The sequence below is a fragment of the Pelodiscus sinensis genome, chromosome 8 (assembly GCF_052426305.1).
Source record: "Pelodiscus sinensis isolate ZL-2025 chromosome 8, ASM5242630v1, whole genome shotgun sequence".
NCBI classification, from domain to species: Eukaryota; Metazoa; Chordata; order Testudines; family Trionychidae; genus Pelodiscus; species Pelodiscus sinensis.
Window position 1 is genome coordinate 74,383,212 of NC_143059.1, and position 25,349 is coordinate 74,408,560.

Consider the following 25,349-nt stretch of genomic DNA (forward strand, 5'->3'; position numbering starts at 1 on the left):
CTGGAGCCGCTGGCAGGAGCAGGCCGGGCGTGCGCAGCACTGCCTTGGGAGGGGGCTGGCGTTGGGGAGCTGCTGCCAGCCCAGCCCCGCCTGTGCCAGCGAGTCCTGGCAGCAGCTGCAGGGACAGGGGGGTCTTTGTGCATTAACCGCCATGGCCCAGGGCTGCCGGCCAGGGAGGGTGGAGCTGGCAGGTAGGGCTGAGCCCGGGCTCGGAGGCGGGGCAGTGCCTGTTCGCGGGCACAGGGCACGGCGCAGGCAGCTAGACACTGGCACGACTCACTCAGAAACCGCCCCCTCACTCCCTGCAGCCTGGGCCGGGGGGGTGGCGGCGCGTTGGGGTCCCCCGCCTCCTGCACCCCTGTAATGGCACGAACAGACTCCCCCAGCCGGTGGAATAGAGGGAGTTTATTGCTTCTCCAGGGTACAGCACAGCACAGATGTCATCTGGTTCCAGGGCAGGCCTAGGATGCCTCAGCCCCCCTTGAGATGGGGGAGACTGTGCCCCTAAATTCCAGCCCCTTTCCCTAGGCTGTCTCCTCCATGCTCCCAGACAGAAACTAACCAACTCACTTCCAGCCCTGCCCACAGCCAGGGCTCCACTCCCCTTCTTCCCATTGTTCCACTCCCTGGGAGATAACTGGTCAGACAGGTTCGGAGCCCCCTTGTATAATGACTCATCCCCTGCCCTGCTGGGCCGTGCTGCAGCCAGTGGAGGTCACCCACAACCCACTGCCCAGCATAGCAACCAGCAAGTTCCCCCCCCACTACGTCACAGTTCTCCCCCCTCCAAGAGCGAACTGAGCAGGGTCACTCCGCTCGTGACCTAGGGAAGTTCGGGTCCTCTGCGTGGGAACCCGCCCTGGGGACATGGGCGCTCCCCTTGACTCGGGCCGGCCGTGGCGAGGCCCCACATGAGCTGGCTTCCCTCTGTCCACTCGCCGCCCCGCTCCAGGGAGACTGGCACAGGCCTGTCCTCGGGGGTCACACCCACCCTTCCGCTGGCCTTGATCTCTGGCCAGGGTCTCTCGGGCTGGGGCCATGAGCCCAGTGAGCCTTCTCTGGACAGCCAGGGCGGCTTCCACCCCCAACGCTCCATCCAGGGGGGTCTTCCCCTTCCATAACTCTCTCAGCGAGCCCAGGGGGTCCTCTATATGGGGTAGGGGCCCCCAAGCTGCTTTCCTCCTGTCTTGGGCCTTCCCGCCCCTCTGGCAGGAGTCGCAGGACCGGCAGTACCGCTGCACCGTCGCAAATATCCCCGGCCAGTAGAAGTGTTGGAGCAGCCTCAGCCGGGTGCTCCGGATCCCCCGGTGGCCCCCAACAGGGATGTCGTGGGCCAAATACAGCAGCTTGAGGCGATGCTTTTGGAGGACCACCAGCTGCCGCTGGACCCCCCAAGCCCTCACCTTCCTGGGGGGAAGCCATTCCCAGAACAGGAATCCCCACTCCCACAGGAATTTCTCCTGGCCACCTCCCTCCAGGGGCTGAGCTGCACGGAGGCCAGCCTGGTCCCTCAGCCTCTGCAAGGAGGGGTCTGCCTGCACCTCAGCCTGGAATTCAGCCGCTGGGGCAGGGATCGGGGCCTGTTCCCCACCTTTGCCTAGGTCCGGAGTCCCTGCTTGGCTGGACCCCGTGTCCGCTGGGATGGGACCCTGAGGACGCTGCCAGGAGTCCTTCCCTGGACCCAGGCTGCCAGCCCCCCGCTGGCTCTGGCTCCGGGTGGTGACTAGAGCCCGCTGGGATTCCTGGGGCCACTCCTCTAGGTCATTCCCCAACAGCACCTCGGTGGACAAGTGCGGGTGCACCCCCACTTCCTTGACACCTTCCTTGGCCCCCCATTTCAGATGCACCCGGGCTACAGGCACCTTAAACGGGGACCCGTCTATGCCCTTCAGGGTCAGCTGGGTGTGGGGTAGTATCCGCTCTGGGGCCCCTATATTGGATCGGGCCAGAGTCACCTCCGCCCCCGTGTCCCAGAAGCCCATCACCTTCCTACCATCCACCTCCAGGGGTATGAGGCACTCGCTCCGCAGGGGCCGTCCTGCCCCCACCCGGTACACGGAGAAATCCGCCTCCCAGGGGAGGTGCACTGAGCATCCTTCCCCTCTCTCTGAGCTAAGGTTTGCAGGCCAGCCCCTGCCTCTGGGGCAGCCTGCCCTTCCTCCCGCCCCAGTCAGTTAACCCTGGAATGGCCCAGGTCATGGGACTTGGTGCACTGAGCCCTCTTGTGGCCTTTTTGCCCACAGCGATGGCAAGTTAGTCCTTGCGGGCCCCTTTGAGCGGTCTCTGTCCAGGCCCTGGCTGGTTCTCTGGGGCGCAGACGACCTGTTCCTTGGGCTCGCCCCGTAGTTGACTCCCTCCGTCGCTCAGCCGAGATCCGGTCTCTGCGCGGTTCCCTCTCTCTCCGGGACTCCCGTTCACACCCGGACCGGCTCTCCATGAACTCATCCGCCAGTCTCCCGGCCTCCTGGGGGTTCTCTGGTCTCCGGTCCTTGAGCCACAGCCTCAGTTTGGGTGGGCACGCTTCATAGAACTGCTCCATCAGGACCAGCTTGAGCAGCTCCTCTGCAGTCTGGGCTCCGACTCCAGACACCCACTTGCGGCCGTATTGTGACAGGCGGGAGGCCAGGTCCACATAGGTCTCCTGTGGCCCCCTCTGCATCCCCCAGAACTTCTTCCTTTACGTCTTGGGGGTCAGCCCGAACTTGTGCAGCAGGGCCTCCTTGACTCGGTTGTAATCCCCTGGCTGTAGGTCCTCCAGCTGACTGAGCACTCCGGCCACCTCCTGGCTCAGTGCGGGGATGAGCTGCAGCCAGTCAGCTGGGGGGACCCGTTGCAGTCCACAGGCCCTCTCAAAGGAGCTGAGGAATCCGTCTATGTCGCCCATGTCCTTCAATTGGGCCACCATGAGCCTCTCCAAGCATCTGGCAGTCCTGGGACCCTGGGGCCCATCTGCTCTTGGCACAGCCGGTGCCCCGCCGGTTCTCCGCTCTGCCATGGCCAGCTCATGCTGTCGCTGCCTCTCTCAGTCCTGGCAGTCCCTCTCTGGATCTTGGCACTCCTCTCGGTCCTGGCGGTCCCTCTCTCGGTCCTCTGCTTCCAATTCCTTTATCCGCAGCTGGATCTCCAGCCGCCGCAGCTCTGCTGGGCTGGCCCCTGCCCTAGATGGGCTACGGCTTGCAGGGCTTCCTGGGGAAGCTGTCCTATCTCTCCAGCGGGCTCCCCTCTCTGAGCCTGACACTCTTTCAGGGGGGGTCTGGCTGCTCTCCCTGGGGACAAGATCCTGGCCCTGTGGCTGGTCGTTCTCTTCCAGCTGGGCGATCAGCTTTGCCTTGGCTGCTTTCCGCACAGGCAAGCCCCTCTCTCTGCACAGCCCCACCAGCTCTGCCTTCAAGAGTCGGGCGTAGGCCATCTGCCCGCTGGGCCCCTCGGTGCAGACTCACCAGTCTAGTGCTGCAGCGCCCACGATTCCCAGGAACCGCTTCGCTCCGTCTCCAGCACGCCTGGCTCCAGGGCTCTTGCTTCTACTGCGCCTTGTCGCTCGCCGTTGGAAGCTCCATCCACACGGTGCAGTGCATTCCACTTCTGACACCAGTGTGATGACGCGTTGGGGTTTTCCCATCTCCTGCACCCCCGTAATGGCACAAACAGACTCCACCAGCCAGTAGAATCATAGAATCATAGAATAATAGGACTGGAAGGGACCTCGCGAGGTCATCGAGTCCAGCCCCCCGCCCTCAAGGCAGGACCAAGCTCCGTCTACACCATCCCTGACAGATGTCTATCTAACCTTTTCTTAAATATCTCCAGAGAGGGAGATTCCACCACCTCCCTTGGCAATTTATTCCAATATTTGACCACCCTGACCGTTAGGAATTTTTTCCTAATGTCCAATCTAAACCTCCCCTGCTGCACTTTAAGCCCATTACTCCTTGTCCTGTCCTCAGAAACCAAGAGGAACAAATTTTCTCCTTCCTCCTTGTGACACCCTTTTAGATATTTGAAAACCGCTATCATGTCCCCCCTTAATCTTCTTTTTTCCAAACTAAACAAGCCCAGGTCATGAAGCCTGGCTTCATAGGTCATGTTCTCTAAACCTTTAATCATTCTTGTCGCTCTTCTCTGTACCCTTTCCAATTTCTCCACATCTTTCTTGAAATGTGGCGCCCAGAACTGGACACAGTACTCCAGCTGAGGCCTAACTAGTGCAGAGTAGAATGGCAGAATGACTTCACGAGTTTTGCTTACAACACACCTGTTGATACAACCTAGAATCATATTTGCTTTTTTTGCAATAGCGTCACACTGTTGACTCATATTCAACTTGTGGTCCACTATGACCCCTAGATCCCTTTCCGCCATGCTCCTTCCTAGACAGTCGCTTCCCATCTTGTATGTATGGAACTGATTGTTCCTTCCTAAGTGGAGCACTTTGCATTTCTCTTTATTAAACCTCATCCTGTTTACCTCTGACCATTTCTCTAACTTGCTAAGGTCATTTTGAATTATGTCCCTATCCTCCAAAGAAGTCGCAACCCCACCCAGTTTGGTGTCATCTGCAAACTTAATAAGCGTACTCTCTATCCCAATATCTACATCATTGATGAAGATATTGAACAGTACAGGTCCCAAAACAGACCCTTGAGGAACTCCACTTGCTATCCCTTTCCAGCAGGATTTAGAACCGTTAACAACAACCCTCTGACTACGGTTATCCAGCCAATTATGCACCCACCTTATCGTGGCCCTATCTAAGTTATATTTGCCTAGTTTATCCATAAGAATATCATGCGAGACCGTATCAAATGCCTTACTAAAGTCTAGGTATATGACATCCACCGCTTCTCCCTTATCCACAAGGCTCGTTATCCTATCAAAGAAAGCTATCAGATTAGTTTGGCATGACTTGTTCTTCACAAACCCATGCTGGCTATTCCCTATCACTTTATTACCTTCCAAGTGTTTGCATATGATTTCCTTAATTACCTGCTCCATTATCTTCCCTGGGACAGACGTTAAACTGACCGGTCTGTAGTTTCCTGGGTTGTTCTTATTCCCCTTTTTATAGATGGGCACAATATTTGCCCTTTTCCAGTCTTCTGGAATCTCCCCTGTCTGCCATGATTTTTCAAAGATCATAGCTAAAGGCTCAGATACCTCCTCTATCAGCTCCTTGAGTATCCTGGGATGCATTTCATCAGGACCTGGTGACTTGCTGACATCTAACTTTCCTAAGTGATTTTTGACTTGTTCTTTGTGTATCCTATCTTCTAAACTTACCCTCTCTCTGCTTGTATTCACTACGTTAGGCACACCTCCAGACTTCTCGGTGAAGACCGAAACAAAGAAGTCATTGAGCATCTCCGCCATTTCCAAGTTCCCTGTTACTGCTTCTCCCTCCTCACTAAGCAGTTGGCCTACCCTGTCCTTGGTCTTCCTCTTGCTTTTAATGTATTTATAAAAGGTCTTCTTGTTTCCCTTTATGCCTGTAGCTAGTTATGATGAAACTATCTAGATAACTATAACAATGGCAACTGGGGGACTCGTTTGTAACCCTAAAACCTAACTGAACATACTTTCTGCGGGCGGGAGGAAAGCAGGGCCTCTGAGGCCCCTTTAGACCTGCGATTCCATGAAATAGCATCAGAGTCATTTAGTTTAGTCCCCTACACTCATGGCAGGACTAAGTATTAATTTTCAGTGTCCTATGAGAGCCCTTTCTCAGGGGCCCACTCCAGTGCACTGACCCTCTCTTGGGGGGCCCCTCTCACCTGGGGGGCCGCCCCTCTGCCTCCAGACCAGCACCTCTCAGGGCCTCCAGCCGCCTCCTCCACTGTGAGCCCCCTTGGGGGGTCCCCTCCCTCTGGACCCCCGAGACCTCCACTCCCAGAGGGACAGCGCCCCCGTTCTCCAGCCTGGAGCGACTCCCAGCCAGCACGAGTAGAACGAGGTGTACCGGTACTTGGAATTAGAGATCTGGGTGATTCGGTTCCCATAGGGAGGGTGCGGTGGGATTGGGCCGGTGATTTGGTTCCCGTACGGTGGGTGCAGTGGGATTGGGCTGGTGATTTGGTTCCCGTATGGTGGGTGCGGTGGGATTGGGTGGGCGATTCGGTTCCCGTACGGTGGGTGCGGTGGGATTGGGCTGGTGATTTGGTTCCCGTATGGTGGGTGCGGTGGGATTGGGTGGGCGATTCGGTTCCCGTACGGTGGGTGCGGTGGGATTGGGCTGGTGATTTGGTTCCCGTATGGTGGGTGCGGTGGGATTGGGCGGGCGATTCGGTTCCCGTACGGTGGGTGCGGTGGGATTGGGCTGGTGATTTGGTTCCCGTATGGTGGGTGCGGTGGGATTGGGTGGGCGATTCGGTTCCCGTACGGTGGGTGCGGTGGGATTGGGTGGGCGATTCGGTTCCCGTACGGTGGGTGCGGTGGGATTGGGTGGGCGATTCGGTTCCCGTACGGTGGGTGCGGTGGGATTGGGTGGGCGATTCGGTTCCCGTACGGTGGGTGCAGTGGGATTGGGCTGGTGATTTTGTTCCCGTACGGTGGGTGCGGTGGGATTGGGCTGGCGATTCGTGTTCCCGTATGGTGGGTGCGGTGGGATTGGGCGGGCGATTCGGTTCCCGTATGGTGAGTGCGGTGGGATTGGGCCGGTGATTCGGTTCCCATATGGTGGGTGTGGTGGGATTGGATGGGCGATTCGGTTCCCGTACGGTGGGTGCGGTGGGACTGGGCGGGCGATTCGGTTCCCGTACGGTGGGTGCGGTGGGACTGGGCAGGCAATTCGGTTCCCGTACGGTGGGTGTGGTGAGACTGGGTGGGCGATTCGGTTCCCGTACGGTGGGTGCGGTGGGATTGGGCGGGCGATTCGGTTCCCGTATGGTGGGATTGGGCCGGTGATTCGGTTCCCATATGGTGGGTGTGGTGGGATTGGATGGGCGATTCGGTTCCCGTACGGTGGGTGCGGTGGGACTGGGCGGGCGATTCGGTTCCCGTACGGTGGGTGCGGTGGGATTGGGCGGGCGATTCGGTTCCCATACGGTGGGTGCGGTGGGACTGGGCGGGCGATTTGGTTCCCGTACGGTGGGTGCGGTGGGACTGGGCAGGCAATTCGGTTCCCGTACGGTGGGTGTGGTGAGACTGGGTGGGCGATTCGGTTCCCGTACGGTGGGTGCGGTGGGATTGGGCGGGGGATTCGGTTTCTGTATGGTGGGTGCGGTGGGATTGGGGGGGCGATTAGGTTCCCATAGGGTGAGATTGGGCAGGTGATTCAGTTCCCGTAGGGTGGGTGCGGTGGGATTGGACGGGCAATTCGGTTCCCGTACGGTGGGTGCAGTGGGACTGGGCGGGCGATTCGGTTCCCGTACGGTGGGTGCGGTGGGACTGGGCGGGCGATTCGGTTCCCGTACGGTGGGTGTGGTGGGACTGGGTGGGCGATTCGGTTCCTGTACGGTGGGTGCAGTGGGATTGGGCGGGGGATTCGGTTCCCGTATGGTGGGTGCGGTGGGATTGGGGGGGCAATTAGGTTCCCATAGGGTGAGATTGGGCAGGTGATTCAGTTCCCGTAGGGTGGGTGCGGTGGGATTGGACGGGCGATTCGGTTCCCGTATGGTGGGTGCGGTGGGATTGGGCGGGTGATTTGGTTCCTGTATGGTGGGTGGGGTGGGATTGGGTGGGTGATTCGGTTCCCATATGGTGGGATTGGGTGGGGGATTCGGTTCCCGTATGGTGGGATTGGGTGGGTGATTCGGTTCCCGTAGGGTGGGTGCGGTGGGATTGGGTGGGGGATTCGGTTCCCGTAGGGTGGGTGCGGTGGGATTGGGCGGGCGATTCGGTTCCTGTACGGTGGGTGCGGTGGGATTGGATGGGCGATTCGGTTCCCGTATGGTGGGTGCGGTGGGATTGGGCGGGTGATTTGGTTCCCATATGGTGGGATTGGGTGGGGGATTCGGTTCCCGTATGGTGGGATTGGATGGGGGATTCAGTTCCCGTATGGTGGGTGCGGTGGGATTGGGCGGGTGATTTGGTTCCTGTATGGTGGGTGCGGTGGGATTGGGTGGGCGATTCGGTTCCCATATGGTGGGATTGGGTGGGGGATTCGGTTCCCGTATGGTGGGATTGGATGGGGGATTCAGTTCCCGTATGGTGGGTGCGGTGGGATTGGGCGGGCGATTCGGTTCCCGTATGGTGGGCGCGGTGGGATTGGGTGGGTGATTCGGTTCCCGTAGGGTGGGTGCAGTGGGATTGGGTGGGGGATTCGGTTCCCGTAGGGTGGGTGTGGTGGGATTGGGCGGGCAATTCGGTTCCTGTAGGGTGGGTGCGGTGGGATTGGGCGGGTGATTCGGTTCCCATAGGGTGGGTGCGGTGGGATTGGGTGGGGGATTCGGTTCCCATATGGTGGGTGCGGTGGGATTGGGTGGGCGATTCGGTTCCCGTATGGTGGGTGCGGTGGGATTGGGTGGGGGATTCGGTTCCCGTATGGTGGGTGCGGTGGGATTGGGTGGGGGATTCGGTTCCCGTATGGTGGGTGCGGTGGGATTGGGTGGGGGATTCGGTTCCCATATGGTGGGTGCGGTGGGATTGGGTGGGCGATTCGGTTCCCGTATGGTGGGTGCGGTGGGATTGGGTGGGGGATTCGGTTCCCGTATGGTGGGTGCGGTGGGATTGGGCGGGTGATTCAGTTCCCGTAGGGTGGGATTGGGCGGGCGATTCTGTGTGCGGGAGCCAATTCCCTGCCTGGAGTATGCAGCTTCTGGACCCTGTAAGTGTCCTCAGGCTGCGAGGTCCTGTTCCGGGGTGGCTCCTCCCGCAGTCAGTGCCGCCCCCGCCCAGGAGCGGCCAGGCCGAGCCTCTGGACCGGGAAGTCCAGGCTCCGGCTCCCGGTTCTCCCCGCCACGGGATCTGCCCCTCACCTCCGGCTCCCTCCTGCCCTCCCCACAACTCCCCCAGCCCGGGATCCGCCCCCCGCCCCTCAGCCCGGGATCCGCCCCCCGCCTCCGGCTTCCCCCGCCCTGGGATCCACCCCCCTCCCCGGCTCCCCCCAGCCCGGGTTGGACCCTCCCCCACCCCTCAGTCTCTGTTCGCTGCATCCGGGGCCGCGCGCGGCGCAGGCTCAGCCCCGGTTCTGCGCCTCGCTCCGGGTGCCCGAAGCGGCTTCAGCACCAGGGACAGAGCCCGGCGGACGCGCCATGGCCAGCGAGGTGCGCGGGGCGGCTCCGGGCAACCCGGCGGATGCAGCCTCCGGCCGCGGAGCTAACCCGAGGCGGGGCAGGGCGGGGCCCTGGGGCAGGCCGGACCTGGAATCCCAGGGACCTGGGGGGTGCAGGGGGTGCCTGGAGGGAGGGTCCCAGGGGCTGGCTGAGCTGTGGGGGGGGGGGGGGGTAGGTCCCAGGGGCTGGCTGAGCTGGGCGGGGGGGGGTAGGTCCCAGGGGCTGGCTGAGCTGTGGGGGGGGGGGGTAGGTCCCAGGGGCTGGCTGAGCTGGGGGGGGGGGTAGGTCCCAGGGGCTGGCTGAGCTGGAGGGGAGGTCCCAGGGTCTGGCTGAGCTGTGGGGGGGGGAGGTCCCAGGGGCTGGCTGAGCTGGGGGGGGGAGGTCCCAGGGGCTGGCTGAGCTGGGGGGGGGCAGGTCCCAGGGTCTGGCTGAGCTGTGGGGGGGGGGAGGTCCCAGGGTCTGGCTGAGCTGTGGGGGGGAGGTCCCAGGGTCTGGCTGAGCTGTGCGGGGGGGGGGGGGTGGAGGTCCCAGGGGCTGGCTGAGCTGGAGGGGAGGTCCCAGGGGCTGGCTGAGCTGTGCGGGGGGGGGAGGTCCCAGGGTCTGGCTGAGCTGTGGGGGGGGAGGTCCCAGGGTCTGGCTGAGCTGTGCGGGGGGGGGGGGGGTGGAGGTCCCAGGGGCTGGCTGAGCTGGAGGGGAGGTCCCAGGGGCTGGCTGAGCTGTGCGGGGGGGGGAGGTCCCAGGGTCTGGCTGAGCTGGGGGAGGAGGTCCCAGGGTCTGGCTGAGCTGGGGGGGGGAGGTCCCAGGGGCTGGCTGAGCTGGGGGGGGGAGGTCCCAGGGGCTGGCTGAGCTGGGGGGGGGAGGTCCCAGGGGCTGGCTGAGCTGGAGGGGAGGTCCCAGGGGCTGGCTGAGCTGGGGGGGGGAGGTCCCAGGGGCTGGCTGAGCTGGGGGGGGGAGGTCCCAGGGGCTGGCTGAGCTGGGGGGGGAGGTCCCAGGGGCTGGCTGAGCTGGCGGGGGGGGCAGGTCCCAGGGGCTGGCTGAGCTGTGCGGGGGGGGGGGGAAGTCCCAGGGTCTGGCTGAGCTGTGGGGAGGAGGTCCCAGGGGCTGGCTGAGCTGTGCGGGGGGGGGGGGGGGTGGAGGTCCCAGGGTCTGGCTGAGCTGGGGGGTGGAGGTCCCAGGGGCTGGCTGAGCTGGGGGGGGGAGGTCCCAGGGTCTGGCTGAGCTGTGGGGGAGGAGGTCCCAGGGGCTGGCTGAGCTGGGGGGTGGAGGTCCCAGGGGCTGGCTGAGCTGGGGGGGGGGAGGTCCCAGGGGCTGGCTGAGCTGTGGGGGGGGGAGGTCCCAGGGGCTGGCTGAGCTGGGGGGGGGGAGGTCCCAGGGGCTGGCTGAGCTGGGGGGGGGAGGTCCCAGGGGCTGGCTGAGCTGTGGGGGGAGGTCCCAGGGGCTGGCTGAGCTGGGGGGGGGAGGTCCCAGGGGCTGGCTGAGCTGGGGGGGGGGGAGGTCCCAGGGGCTGGCTGAGCTGTGGGGGGGGGGAGGTCCCAGGGGCTGGCTGAGCTGTGGGGGGGGGAGGTCCCAGGGGCTGGCTGAGCTGTGGGGGGGGGAGGTCCCAGGGGCTGGCTGAGCTGGGGGGGGGGAGGTCCCAGGGGCTGGCTGAGCTGTGGGGGGAGGTCCCAGGGGCTGGCTGAGCTGGGGGGGGGGGAGGTCCCAGGGGCTGGCTGAGCTGGGGGGGGGGGAGGTCCCAGGGGCTGGCTGAGCTGTGGGGGGGGGGAGGTCCCAGGGGCTGGCTGAGCTGTGGGGGGGGGAGGTCCCAGGGGCTGGCTGAGCTGGGGGGGGGGGAGGTCCCAGGGGCTGGCTGAGCTGTGCGGGGGGCAGGTCCCAGGGGCTGGCTGAGCTGGGGGGGGGGAGGTCCCAGGGGCTGGCTGAGCTGGGGGGGGAGGTTCCAGGGGCTGGCTGAGCTGGGGGGGGAGGTCCCAGGCACATCCCCTTGTTGGCACTGCTGCAAAGCTTCCATTCCCTTGGGCTCCGCTCGCAGCCTGCAGCTCATGGCCCCACCAGGCTGCTCCCTGGGACCCTGCGCCCACCCACGGGCCCAGCGGGACTGGGGTCGACAGGGGCGAGGTGGGCTGCTGGCTTTGGCCCCTGTCCCTTCCCTCCCCACTTCTGGCTGTTGGCCTCCCCCTGGGCTGCACAGCAGAAGGCACGTCCCAGGGGCCCCTGCCTCTCTGGGTCAGAGCTGGGGGGGTCAGCTGGGGCCGGGGGACAGAGGGGGGGTCTGGGGAAGAAGGGCCCAGGTCAGAGCTGGGGCAGAGTTGAAAGGGGTTTCTCACGCTGGTGTCACAGTCTCTAGGAGGAGCCCTTCAGTGGGGCAGGCCCCAGGGATCCCACTGCCCCCCCAGGGTGAGCCACACAGCCTCCCCCCTCCTTTGGGCCCTGCCACCCCTGGGAGTCACAAGGACCTGGACACTCTGCCCTGCACCCCAGCCCCGAGCTCTGCCCAGGGCCCCCGCTCCCTTCCCTGGCCCCGCGTCCACCCTGTGTAACCTGCCCCCCCGGTGCCCCAGGCCCATGACCTGCAGGAGCTGCGGCGAAGCGCCTCACTGGCCACCAAGGTCTTCGTGCAGCGGGACTACAGCGACGGGACCCTCTGCCAGTTCCAGACCAAGTTCCCCCTGGAGCTGGACAGCCGGGTAAGCCCCGGTCAGGGTGGAGCAGGGGAGGAAGGAGAGTGGGGAGGAGGCAGGGCCTGGGGTGGGGCAGGGGGGAGGGGCAGGCATGGGGGGGTAACAGCCTCAGCTCCCCTGGATCATGCCGGGGTCCCTCAGCGAGCCCACCGAGAGCTGGGCCCGCAGGGATCAGGACTCCCCACCTCCAGCCCCTGCAGGTGCTCGTCTGTGCGGGATCCTCGGGAGGCCACTGGGGCCTGGTGCAGAGCTGGGCAGTACCCTGGGCTCCTCTGTGCTCACAGGGCGCAGGGGAGTCTCCAGGCCCTGCACCCCACACACAGCCAGAGGGGACTCTCAGGCGGCAGGTAGAAGAGAAGGGTTATTGGCTCCCAGGGACAGGGTGTAGCTCAGACTTGTTACAGGCACCGGGAGCCGTCAGGACAATCCACCTCGGGGAGGGGGGGCCCAGAGCCCCAGCCCTGGGTCCCTGCCCTGCCCTGCCCTGCCCTCCCACCCATCCCCTCCCAGGCCAGCTCGGCTCCCTTCTCCCCCAGCCCTGGGTCCCTGCCCTGCCCTGCCACCCATCCCCTCCCAGGCCAGCTCGGCTCCCTTCTCCCCCAACCCTGGCTCCCTGCCCTGCCCTCCCACCCATCCCCTCCCAGGCCAGCTCGGCTCCCTTCTCCCCCAGCCCTGGGTCCCTGCCCTGCCCTCCCACCCATCCCCTCCCAGGCCAGCTCGGCTCCCTTCTCCCCCAGCCCTGGCTCCCTGCCCTGCCCTGCCACCCATCCCCTCCCAGGCCAGCTCGGCTCCCTTCTCCCCCAGCCCTGGGTCCCTGCCCTGCCCTCCCACCCATCCCCTCCCAGGCCAGCTCGGCTCCCTTCTCCCCCAACCCTGGCTCCCTGCCCTGCCCTGCCACCCATCCCCTCCCAGGCCAGCTCGGCTCCTTTCTCCCCCAGCCCTGGGTCCCTGCCCTGCCCTCCCACCCATCCCCTCCCAGGCCAGCTCGGCTCCCTTCTCCCCCAGCCCTGGGTCCCTGCCCTGCCCTCCCACCCATCCCCTCCCAGGCCAGCTCGGCTCCCTTCTCCCCCAGCCCTGGGTCCCTGCCCTGCCCTCCCACCCATCCCCTCCCAGGCCAGCTCGGCTCCCTTCTCCCCCAGCCCTGGGTCCCAGCCCTGCCCTCCCACCCATCCCCTCCCAGGCCAGCTCGGCTCCCTTCTCCCCCAGCCCTGGGTCCCTGCCCTGCCCTCCCACCCATCCCCTCCCAGGCCAGCTCGGCTCCCTTCTCCCCCAGCCCTGGGTCCCTGCCCTGCCCTCCCACCCATCCCCTCCCAGGCCAGCTCGGCTCCCTTCTCCCCCAGCCCTGGCTCCCTGCCCTGCCCTGCCACCCATCCCCTCCCAGGCCAGCTCGGCTCCCTTCTCCCCCAACCCTGGGTCCCTGCCCTGCCCTCCCACCCATCCCCTCCCAGGCCAGCTCGGCTCCCTTCTCCCCCAGCCCTGGGTCCCTGCCCTGCCCTCCCACCCATCCCCTCCCAGGCCAGCTCGGCTCCCTTCTCCCCCAACCCTGGCTCCCTGCCCTGCCCTCCCACCCATCCCCTCCCAGGCCAGCTCGGCTCCCTTCTCCCCCAGCCCTGGCTCCCTGCCCTGCCCTCCCACCCATCCCCTCCCAGGTCAGCTCGGCTCCCCTCTCCCCCAGCCCTGGGTCCCTGCCCTGCCCTGCCCTCCCACCCATCCCCTCCCAGGCCAGCTCGGCTCCTTTCTCCCCCAGCCCTGGGTCCCTGCCCTGCCCTCCCACCCATCCCCTCCCAGGCCAGCTCGGCTCCCTTCTCCCCCAGCCCTGGGTCCCTGCCCTGCCCTCCCACCCATCCCCTCCCAGGCCAGCTCGGCTCCCTTCTCCCCCAGCCCTGGGTCCCTGCCCTGCCCTCCCACCCATCCCCTCCCAGGCCAGCTCGGCTCCTTTCTCCCCCAGCCAGCCAAACACTAACTCCCACTCGCAGCCACGGCCCACAGCCCCCCGGCCGCCCGCCTCCTGCTTTGTCCTGCTTTCAGGCCCCAGGTGCTGCCTGCTGTCACCGGGTCCTCAGGCTGTGAGAGACTGAACGTACTTCCCCAGTGAGCCCTGCCCGGCCTCCCCCTCCTCATGCATACAGTGCTCGGGGAAACTGAGGCACGCACACTCCTACTCACACTGCAGAGCAGCCTAGGACAGTCGGAATTGCACACACACAACAAAGCAACCAGCGAATGTAGCAACAGAGTGAACACAGGACGACAAGAGCCGACAAACTCCCTGCTAGTCACAGCTGGCCCCTCCTCCTTTGTTCTCCAGCGGCTCCAGTGTGTCCCCCTCTCCCTTTGTTCTCCAGAGGCTCACACCTGGGAAAGGGGGGCCTGGTTTCTGTAGGGGAGGGGGGACCACATTTTCTGAGCACTGGATTGGTTGTTGTTTTCATAGGCCCACCCCAAACCAGCCCAGAGCCATTCCCACCTTTGTCCTGGCCTGCCCGAGGATTAACCACCTTTTCCCACCACCCAGCAAGCCCTGTAGCACACAGGGAAACTGAGGCACACACAGCATTCAGACTAAAGAGTGCAGAAATTCCTGCTTTGGCCCATGCCCTGCCAGAGATGTACCCATAGCCATGTGGGCTGGGCCCGGGTCAGGTGGGCCTGGCTTGGGGGGCCAGACTCAGACTGGGCCTGGGCCTACAGGTGCCCACAGGGCTGCGTGCCCACAGGCCATGGTTCTGTGTGCATGTACAGGGGGCTTTGCCCTTCGTGGACTCCCTGTGGCCCTATGTGGGCTGTTCCTGGTCCCTTCCTACGGGATGGGCTGGCTTGTCTGTCCCCAGCAGCCAGGCAGGGCTCTGGGTCTGCCCCCAGGGACTTGGGCCTGGGCTGAGTGTGGGCAGGGCTGGTACCAGCTGACGGGCCCAGGAAGGCCAGTGTGGCCCCAGCGCCCTCACCCTGTTCTCTGCCCAGCTGGAGCGGCAGCTCTTTGAGGAGACGGTGAAGACCCTGAACGGGTTCTATGCTGAGGCGGAGAAGATCGGGGGCAGCTCCTACCTGGAGGGCTGCCTGGCCTGCGCCACGGCCTACTTCATCTTCCTCTGCATGGAGACCCACTACGAGAAGGTAGGGCCGGGCTGGGCCGGGCCCCTCTGCCTCTGCCAGGGAGACGAGCAGGCTGCCTGGAGCCCGGGGCACCCCCCCATCCCGGCTCCCACTCGGGGGCAGCAGCCTCTTTCTCTGCCCACAGCTGTTGATCTGCAGGGCCCCCCATGCAGCTCTTTCCTGGCAGGGTTCCCAGGGCGAAATCCCCCCCAGGTACCCGGCCTGCTGGAGCCTCCAGCCCTGATGCTGACACACTTGTACAAATGGGGCTGGACCCAGCCCCTACCCGTGTCCCCCACGGTTAGTGCTGTGAGCAGGGCCATGGCTTCAGGATGGGGTGGGACCCAGATGGGGTTGGGGGCCAAGGCTGGGAGCAGGCATGGGATCTGGAGCACAGGCTGGGAGCCGGGACCCTGGGTGTGGGGCTTGTGACTCCCAAAATGCCCAGCAGAGACCACCCAGGGTTACACTAGCAGGGGCTAACTGTGAGGAATTAACACTCCGCTGTATGCGCCCCACGGTTACACCAAAGAAGCTAGAGCTGCCACCACAGGTTTCAGCTTAAAAGGGAACCAGCTCTGTCTCTCTCTCACACAAGCACCCCCCATTCCCTCGCTCACACACTTACACAGGCGTGTGGGCTTGGAGGGTGTCTGCTCATCCCGGCAGGGACGCTGGCCAGGAAGGACACTGGCTGTAGCAAGAGGAGTTTCTCAGGAGGAGGGGAAAAGGGTCTGCCAGGTGCTCTCCTTTGACAGCGTCTGTGTCTGTGCGGCCCCTGTGACTCATGCACCTCATCACCAGGGAGCATGCCCAGACTGGCGTTAGCCAGCAAAGCAGCAGTCTGATGACTCATCACCATGTGCTCCATGTGCCTCAGCCTTGTAACTCCTACCACACACAGACACACACAGACACCTCCAGCTCTCGGGAGATGCAGTGTAGAGCTCGCTGCAAGCCAGGTGGCTGAGAGTTACAAAGGTTACAGCTCACAGTCAGTTTCTGAATTTATAAAGCAAAGTTGCTGAGAGTTACAAAGTTGCGAGGTTTGACAAACATTACAGCCAGTTGCAGCTTAAAACCTTAGAGTTGACCTTACAGTTTAGTGTATTTCCAGAAAATACACGTGTAAAATCAAGTAAGCTCAGGCGGAGGCTTTTTTATGCAACAGGGCTGGGAGCCGGGACCCCAGGTGTGGGGCTGGGAGCCGGGACCCTGGATGAGGGGCTGGGAGCCGGGACCCCGGGTGCAGGGCTGGGAGCCAGGACCCTGGATGAGGGGCTGGGAGCCGGGACCCCGGGTGCGGGGCTGGGAGCCGGGACCCCGGGTGAGGGGCTGGGAGCCGGGACCCTGGATGAGGGGCTGGGAGCCGGGACCCCGGGTGCAGGGCTGGGAGCCGGGACCCTGGATGAGGGGCTGGGAGCCGGGACCCCGGGTGCAGGGCTGGGAGCCGGGACCCTGGATGAGGGGCTGGGAGCCGGGACCCCGGGTGCAGGGCTGGGAGCCGGGACCCTGGATGAGGGGCTGGGAGCCGGGACCCCGGGTGCAGGGCTGGGAGCCGGGACCCTGGATGAGGGGCTGGGAGCCGGGACCCTGGATGAGGGGCTGGGAGCCGGGACCCCGGGTGCAGGGCTGGGAGCCGGGACCCTGGATGAGGGGCTGGGAGCCGGGACCCTGGATGAGGGGCTGGGAGCCGGGACCCTGGATGAGGGGCTGGGAGCCAGGACCCTGGATGAGGGGCTGGGAGCCGGGACCCTGGATGAGGGGCTGGGAGCCGGGACCCCGGGTGCAGGGCTGGGAGCCGGGACCCTGGATGAGGGGCTGGGAGCCGGGACCCCGGGTGAGGGGCTGGGAGCCAGGACCCTGGATGAGGGGCTGGGAGCCGGGACCCCGGGTGCAGGGCTGGGAGCCAGGACCCCGGGTGCGGGGCTGGGAGCCGGGACCCCGGGTGAGGGGCTGGGAGCCAGGACCCTGGATGAGGGGCTGGGAGCCGGGACCCCAGGTGCGGGGCTGGGAGCCAGGACCCTGGATGAGGGGCTGGGAGCCAGGACCCTGGATGAGGGGCTGGGAGTCAGGACCCTGGATGAGGGGCTGGGAGCCGGGACCCCGGGTGAGGGGCTGGGAGCCAGGACCCTGGATGAGGGGCTGGGAGCCGGGACCCCGGGTGAGGGGCTGGGAGCCGGGACCCTGGATGAGGGGCTGGGAGTCAGGACCCTGGATGAGGGGCTGGGAACTGGGACCCCGGGTGAGGGGCTGGGAGCCGGGACCCCGGGTGCGGGGCTGGGAGCCGGGACCCTGGATGAGGGGCTGGGAGCCAGGACCCTGGATGAGGGGCTGGGAGCCAGGACCCCGGGTGCGGGGCTGGGAGCCGGGACCCTGGATGAGGGGCTGGGAGCCAGGACCCTGGATGAGGGGCTGGGAGCCAGGACCCTGGATGAGGGGCTGGGAGCCAGGACCCCGGGTGCGGGGCTGGGAGCCGGGACCCTGGATGAGGGGCTGGGAGCCAGGACCCTGGATGAGGGGCTGGGAGCCAGGACCCTGGATGAGGGGCTGGGAGTCAGGACCCTGGATGAGGGGCTGGGAGCCGGGACCCCGGGTGAGGGGCTGGGAGCCAGGACCCTGGATGAGGGGCTGGGAGCCGGGACCCCAGGTGCGGGGCTGGGAGCCAGGACCCTGGATGAGGGGCTGGGAGCCAGGACCCTGGATGAGGGGCTGGGAGCCAGGACCCTGGATGAGGGGCTGGGAGTCAGGACCCTGGATGAGGGGCTGGGAGCCGGGACCCCGGGTGAGGGGCTGGGAGCCAGGACCCTGGATGAGGGGCTGGGAGCCGGGACCCCGGGTGCGGGGCTGGGAGCCAGGACCCTGGATGAGGGGCTGGGAGTCGGGACCCCGGGTGCGGGGCTGGGAGCCAGGACCCTGGATGAGGGGCTGGGAGCCAGGACCCTGGATGAGGGGCTGGGAGCCGGGACCCCGGGTGCGGGGCTGGGAGCCGGGACCCCGGGTGAGGGGCTGGGAGCCAGGACCCCGGGTGCAGGGCTGGGAGCCAGGACCCCGGGTGAGGGGCTGGGAGCCGGGACCCCGGGTGAGGGGCTGGGAGCCGGGACCCCGGGTGCAGGGCTGGGAGCCAGGACCCTGGATGAGGGGCTGGGAGCCGGGACCCCGGGTGCGGGGCTGGGAGCCGGGACCCCGGGTGAGGGGCTGGGAGCCGGGACCCCGGGTGAGGGGCTGGGAGCCGGGACCCCGGGTGAGGGGCTGGGAGCCAGGACCCTGGATGAGGGGCTGGGAGCCGGGACCCCGGGTGAGGGGCTGGGAGCCAGGACCCCGGGTGCGGGGCTGGGAGCCGGGACCCCGGGTGCAGGGCTGGGAGCCAGGACCCTGGATGAGGGGCTGGGAGCCGGGACCCCGGGTGCGGGGCTGGGATGTCAACGGTTAACAGGTTACCTTACCAGGTGATGATCCTAGTTACTGATTAACCAGCGGCCCAGCGGGATGGAGCAGCCCCGCCAGCAGGGTCCCATTTAAGGGTCACTAGTTAAATGCCCACAGGGCTGCTTGTGCCAGTGACAGGTGTCCTGGGGCGGTGGCTGCAGCTGAGCTGTGTGGCCGGGGGCAGCTGCCGACACCACCCCCTGCACCACCCTGAGGGTGCAGAGCAGGGGGCTGGGCTCCCGGGCAGGCAGTTAACGGGGCCCTCGGGGATGGGCTGGGGGCTGTTGCTGGGCCCGGCCTGGCCTCCCTCCAGGGGACAGAGATTGCGCTTGGCCCGCGCCCCTTGGGCAGCACCCCAGCGAGCCCCAGCTCAGCAGGCTGGGGTGACGGGTGTGGGCAGGCGCAGGGAGTAAGAGCCCAGCAAAGACAAGGCCCAGCTGGGGGTGCTGCTGCCAGGTCCCTGGGAGTCTCCCCCTGGCCTGGCCTGCCCTTTCTGGGGCTGCCTCGACCCCCAGCGGCTGCTCCTCATTCCAGCATCTCTCTGCTGGGCCAGCTCCTAGTGCTGCTGCGGGCCCTGCCCGCCCCACCGCTCCGTCACACCCTGCCTGCGTGCTGGGCCCGGGCTGTGCCGCCCTCCAGCCCCCCAGGGGACAGTGCCAGGCCCCACGGGCTGTGGGTCGGGCCTCAGGAAGGGCAGCCCTTCCCGCCAGGGCTGCAGGCTGATGCCCCAGGCCCGGGAGTCTCTGGGCATGCCAGGGCAGGCAGGCGCTGGCTGGTGCCCAGGGAGGGGGCCCTGACGGGCTGTCCCCTTGCCATGGTCTTGGCCTGTACAGTCCCTGGGTGGCAGCCCCTTCTCCAGGAGTCCACTCTCCCGGGGCCTGCCCCTCCTCCTTCTGGGACGGTCCCTCTGCCATGGGCCCCTCGGGGGTCCCCTCACTCTGGGCCCCGGCTCCACCCCCCGAGGGCCTAGAGCAGCCCCGGGCTCCAGCCTGGAGTGACTCCCAGAAGCTTTATGGGGCTGGCCCCGCTCAGCCCAGCCCGTCTGAGTCTCCCCTGCCCCCATGCAGCCCCTTGACCCCCCTGCCCCGCAGGTGCTGAAGAAGGTCTCCAGGTACGTGGAGGAGCAGAACGAGAAGGTGTTTGCGCCGCGGGGCCTGCTGCTCACCGACCCCGTGGAGCGGGGCATGCGGGTCGTATCCTCCGGGGGCTGGGCGGGGGCTGGGCGGGGCTGGGCGGGGGACAGGTGGGGGACGGGTGGGGGGCTGGGCAGGGGACAGGCGGGGGACGGGCGGGGGACAGGTGGGGGACGGGCGGGGGCTGGGCTGGGCGGGGCTGGGCGGGGGCTGGGCGGGGGACGGGCGGGGGCTGGGCGGGGGACGGGCGGGGGGCTGGGCGGGGGACAGGCGGGGGACGGGCGGGGGCTGGGCGGGGGACAGGTGGGGGACGGGCGGGGGACAGGTGGGGGACGGGCGGGGGCTGGGCTGGGCGGGGCTGGGCGGGGGCTGGGCGGGGGACAGGCGGGGGACGGGTGGGGGACGGGCGGGGGCTGGGCTGGGCGGGGCTGGGCGGGGGCTGGGCGGGGGCTGGGCGGGGCAGGGGACGGGCACCTGCCCAGCGCGAGGCTCTCAAGCCATGGAGCGGCCAACGCCCCGGCAATGCCGCTCCGCCCGCCCCGGCTGCACCCGCCCACGTGTCCTTAGCCAGCCGCAGATCGAGATCGCCATCTACGAGGACAGGTGCAGCAGCAGCGCCAGCAGCGCCAGCAGCAGCAGCGGGGGCGGGGCGGGGGGCCGGTGACTGGCCGAGAGCCCCTGCCGGGACCTGTACCACCAGGACGAAGGCCTCGCCGACCTCCGCAGGCTGCGGTACCAGAGCACCCGCTTCTGAGCGCCCGGAGGAGGGGCTGCGGGGCTAGCGGGGGGCACCCCCCACCACGGAGAGCCAAGAGCTGAAGGACTGCAGGGGCCAGGCAGCTCTGCGGGGGGAGGGGTCGCCAGCCTCCCATGGCCGCTGTACCCCTGCCATGTGGCGCGCGGCCCTGGCATGTGCCCTGCCCTGCAGCAGCTGGCACAGCCCCTGGCATCTGCTCCCTCTGCACGGCGGGTTCTGCCCGGGCCCCGCCCCACGCCAGCTCCAGTCCTGTCTCATGCTCTGCACCCCTCCCTGCTCCCGGCTGCCTGGGGCACGGGCCTGGCACCACTGCCCTGCGCCAATGACCCCACCCATGGCGGTGGAGGAGGGGCGGGGCCTACCATCCCTTGCCAAACTCAGCCCCAGGCCCCAGCCTGCCCCCTGCAGCTGAATTACTTGTCCCTGGCTGGCAGAGACCCCCCCACCCCGCTCTGCGTGTGCCTGTCGCCCCCCCCCGCATGGCCTGTCGCCCCCCCGCATGGCCTGTCACCCCCCCGCATGCGTCTGTCACTGCCCCGCATGGCCTGTCGCCCCCCCGCATGGCCTGTCACCCCCCCGCATAGCCTGTCACCCCCCCGCATAGCCTGTCGCCCCCCCGCATGGCCTGTCACCCCCCCGCATAGCCTGTCACCGCCCCGCATGCGTCTGTCACCCCCCCGCATGGCCTGTCACCCCCCCGCATGCGTCTGTCACCCCCCCGCATGGCCTGTCACCGCCCCGCATGGCCTGTCACCCCCCCGCATGGCCTGTCACCGCCCCGCATGCGTCTGTCACCCCCCCGCATGGCCTGTCACCGCCCCGCATGCGTCTGTCACCCCCCCGCATGGCCTGTCACCGCCCCGCATGGCCTGTCACCGCCCCGCATGGCCTGTCGCCCGCCCGCATGGCCTGTCACCCCCCCGCATGGCCTGTCACCGCCCCGCATGGCCTGTCGCCCCCCTGCATGGCCTGTCGCCCGCCCGCATGGCCTGTCACCCCCCCGCATGGCCTGTCACCGCCCCGCATGGCCTGTCGCCCCCCCGCATGCGCCTGTCACCGCTCTGCATGCGCCTGTCGCCCCCCGCATGGCCTGGCACCCCCCCGCATGGCCTGGCACCGCCCCACATGGCCTGTCGCCCCCCTGCATGGCCTGTCACCGCCCCACATGGCCTGTCGCCCCCCCGCATGGCCTGGCACCGCTGTGGGGCTGGCTCTGTGCTGCTTCTGCCAATGGGGGGGCTGCTCCGAGCTCAGCTAGCGAAGAGGCGAGCCAGGCCCGGCCCGGGCCAGGTGCTACCAGGGGTCCCAGGGGGGCTGAGTGGCGCTGGGCAGAGGAGGCTGGAGAAGCCCGGCCCCCCCGCATGCCCACACCTTACAAATAAACCTTGTGCTGCCCGCCCAGGTGGCTCTGCGGTGTCCTGCGTCGGGGGGGACTGGCAGCCGGGGGTGCTGCAGGCTGGGGTGGAGCCCGCCTGGGTCTGGCCTTGATACTGTGATGACTGGCTGGGGGCCCTGCTCTCCTGGCCCGGCCCCCGGGGCACCACGTGGTTGGTACCTGGCTGCCCTGGCTCTTGGGACTCTAGAGGCAGGTAGGTCCTGGGGGTTCTGCCCCTGTGCTTCCCCTGGCTCCTGTACCCCAAACCCCGGGCCATCCTGCGCCTCCCTGGAGCCAGCTCCCCCGGCTCCCATAGCCTGGGCCATCCTGCGCCTCCCTGGAGCCAGCTCCCCCGGCTCCCATAGCCCGGGCCATCCTGCGCCTCCCCAGAGCCAGCTCCTCCAGCTCTCATAGCCCGGGCCATCCTGCGCCTCCCCAGAGCCAGCTCCCCCGGCTCCCATAGCCCGGGCCATCCTGCGCCTCCCCGGAGCCAGCTCCCCCGGCTCCCATAGCCCGGGCCATCCTGCGCCTCCCCGGAGCCAGCTCCCCTGGCTCCCATAGCCCGGGCTATCCTGCGCCTCCCCAGAGCCAGCTCCTCCAGCTCCCATAGCCCACGCCATCCTGCGCCTCCCCAGAGTCAGCTCCTCCAGCTCCCATAGCCCGGGCTATCCTGCTCCTCCCCAGAGCCAGCTCCTCCAGCTCCCATAGCCCACGCCATCCTGCGCCTCCCCAGAGTCAGCTCCTCCAGCTCCCATAGCCCGGGCCGTCCTGCACCTCCCCAGAGCCAGCTCCCCCGGCTCCCATAGCCCACGCCATCCTGCGCCTCCCCAGAGCCAGCTCCTCCAGCTCTCATAGCCTGGGCCATCCTGCGCCTCCCCAGAGCCAGCTCCCCCGGCTCCCATAGCCCCGGCTATCCTGCTCCTCCCCAGAGCCAGCTCCTCCAGCTCCCATAGCCCACGCCATCCTGCGCCTCCCCAGAGTCAGCTCTTCCAGCTCCCATAGCCCGGGCTATCCTGCGCCTCCCCAGAGCCAGCTCCCCCGGCTCCCATAGCCCGGGCCATCCTGCGCCTCCCCAGAGCCAGCTCCCCCGGCTCCCATAGCCCGGGCTATCCTGCTCCTCCCCAGAGCCAGCTCCTCCAGCTCCCATAGCCCGGGCTATCCTGCGCCTCCCCAGAGCCAGCTCCCCCGGCTCCCATAGCCCGGGCCATCCTGCGCCTCCCCGGAGCCAGCTCCCCCGGCTCCCATAGCCCGGGCCATCCTGCGCCTCCCCAGAGCCAGCTCCCCCGGCTCCCATAGCCCGGGCCATCCTGCGCCTCCCCAGAGCCAGCTCCCCCGGCTCCCATAGCCCGGGCTATCCTGCGCCTCCCCAGAGCCAGCTCCCCCGGCTCCCATAGCCCGGGCCATCCTGCGCCTCCCCGGAGCCAGCTCCCCCGGCTCCCATAGCCCCGGCTATCCTGCGCCTCCCCGGAGCCGGCTCTGGGGCCTGATTTCACCTGGGGATTCAAGGATGCCCAGTGGGGTGGGATCCAGTCATACTGGATGATGGAGCTGTGATGACGCGTCAGGGAGCCCCCCCGACCCTGCACTCCTGTCCGCCAGCGTAGCACAGAGGGGTCATTGCTGCTCCAGATCCAGCCCAGCCTGGGGCGGATGCAGGCAGCGCAGGACAGGCCGACAGCCCTGGGGGAGGGGTTCCAGGCCCGTGAACCCCCTGCACAGCTTAGTCTGCTCCCTCCACGCTCGCCCCCCCCCTTTGTCCAGACCCTTCCCTGCGCAGCTGAGAACCTTGGGCCATGGTCTGCAGGGCCCTGGGGCGCCCCCCGCTGGGCAGTGCTCACGCAGGCCAGTAGGGGTCGCCCACAACCCAAGCCTAGCCCCAGGGCCTGCCCCACAGAGCGGCAGCCTCCCCCCACTACATCACAGGAGTGGACGGAGCAGAGGGGTGCGGGAAGGGGGTGCACAGGAGACGGGGGACGAGGCCCAGCCTGGGCCGACAGCCAGAGCCCCAGAGAACAAGGGGGCAGGAAATCCCAGGGGGAAACGGGGCCTGAGGGGAATCCCTGCAGAGTCAGGCGCTTCACACTCCCGGGGCAGGGAGGGAGCGGTGGGAGGAGGGGGAGAACCGTGGGGGAGGTTGGGGGGGGGCGCTGCTCAGGGTCGGGGAGGTTGCACGGGGCCGGGTGGGGGGGCTGCTTGGGGCCGGGGGGGGGCGCTGCTCAGGGCCAGGGAGGCTGCGCAGGGCGGGGGGGGGGGCGCTGCGCGGGGCCGGGGAGGCTGCGCGGGCCGGGGGGCGCTGCTCGGGGCTGGGGAGGGTGCGCGGGCCGGGGGGGGGCGCTGCTCGGGGCCGGGGACGCTGCGCGGGCTGGGGGGGGCGCTGCTCGGGGCCGGGGAGGCTGCGCGGGCTGGGGGGGGGGGCGCTGCTCGGGGCCGGGGAGGCTGCGCGGGCCGGGGGGCGCTGCTCGGGGCCGGGGAGGCTGCGCGGGCTGGGGGGCGCTGCTCGGGGCCGGGGAGGCTGCGCGGGCTGGGGGGGGGGGCGCTGCTCGGGGCCGGGGAGGCTGCGCGGGCTGGGGGGCGCTGCTCGGGGCCGGGGAAGCTGCGCGGGCTGGGGGGGGGGCGCTGCGCGGGGCCGGGGAAGCTGCGCGGGGGGGGCTGGGGGGGGGCGCTGCTCGGGGCCGGGGAAGCTGCGCGGGCTGGGGGGGGGCGCTGCTCGGGGCCGGGGAAGCTGCGCGGGCTGGGGGGGGGCGCTGCTCGGGGCCGGGGAAGCTGCGCGGGCTGGGGGGGGGGGGCGCTGCTCGGGGCCGGGGAGGCTGCGCGGGGGCCGGGGGCGGGGGGGGGGCGCTGCTCGGGGCCGGGGAGGCTGCGCGGGCCGGGGGGGGCGCTGCGGGGCCAGCTGCTCGAGGGAGCTGCGCGGGCTGGGGGGGGGGCGCTGCTCGGGGCCGGGGAAGCTGCGCGGCTGGGGGGGGCGCTGCTCGGGGCCGGGGAAGCTGCGCGGGCTGGGGGGGGGGCGCTGCGCGGGGCGGGGGGGCCGCGCGGGCCGGGGGGCGCTGCTCGGGGCCGGGGAGGCTGCGCGGGCTGGGGGGGGCGCTGCTCGGGGCCGGGGAGGCTGCGCGGGCCGGGGGGCGCTGCTCGGGGCCGGGGACGCTGCTCAGGGCCGGGGAGGCTGCGCGGGGCCGGGGAAGCTGTGCGGGCTGGGGGGGGGGGGGCGCTGCTCGGGGCCGGGGAGGCTGCGCGGGCTGGGGGGGGGGTGCTGCTCGGGGCTGGGGAGGCTGCGCGGGCCGGGGGGGGGGGGTGCTGCTCGGGGCTGGGGAGGCTGCGCGGGCTGGGGGGGGGCGCGGGGCCGGGGAGGCTGCTCGGGGCCGGGGGGCGCTGCTCGGGGCCGGGGAGGCTGCGCGGGCTGGGGGGGGCGCTGGGGGGGGGGTGCTGCTCGGGGCTGGGGAGGCTGCGCGGGCCGGGGGGGGGGGTGCTGCTCGGGGCTGGGGAGGCTGCGCGGGCTGGGGGGGGGGGCGCGGGGCGGGGGGGGGGGGCCGGGGGGCGCTGCTCGGGGCCGGGGAGGCTGCTCGGGGCCGGGGAGGCTGCGCGGGCTGGGGGGGGGGGGCGCGGGCTGGGGAGGCGGCGGGGGGGGGGGGGGGGGGGCGCTGCTCGGGGCCGGGGAGGCTGCGCGGGCTGGGGGGGGGCGCGGGC

General features: G+C 68.3%; 1 protein-coding gene across 1 annotated transcript; it reads left to right on the forward strand.

The window, feature by feature from the left end:
- The first annotated feature begins 9,079 nt into the window (after positions 1–9,079).
- GOLGA7B (golgin A7 family member B) lies at positions 9,080–20,822 on the forward strand. Its single transcript, XM_075916359.2, has 5 exons — positions 9,080–9,197; positions 11,762–11,887; positions 14,843–14,995; positions 19,495–19,596; positions 20,114–20,822. The coding sequence occupies exons 1-5, from the start codon at positions 9,186–9,188 to the stop codon at positions 20,198–20,200; spliced, it is 480 nt and encodes a 159-aa protein (XP_075772474.1). The 5' UTR covers positions 9,080–9,185; the 3' UTR covers positions 20,201–20,822.
- The last annotated feature ends 4,527 nt before the right edge of the window (positions 20,823–25,349 follow it).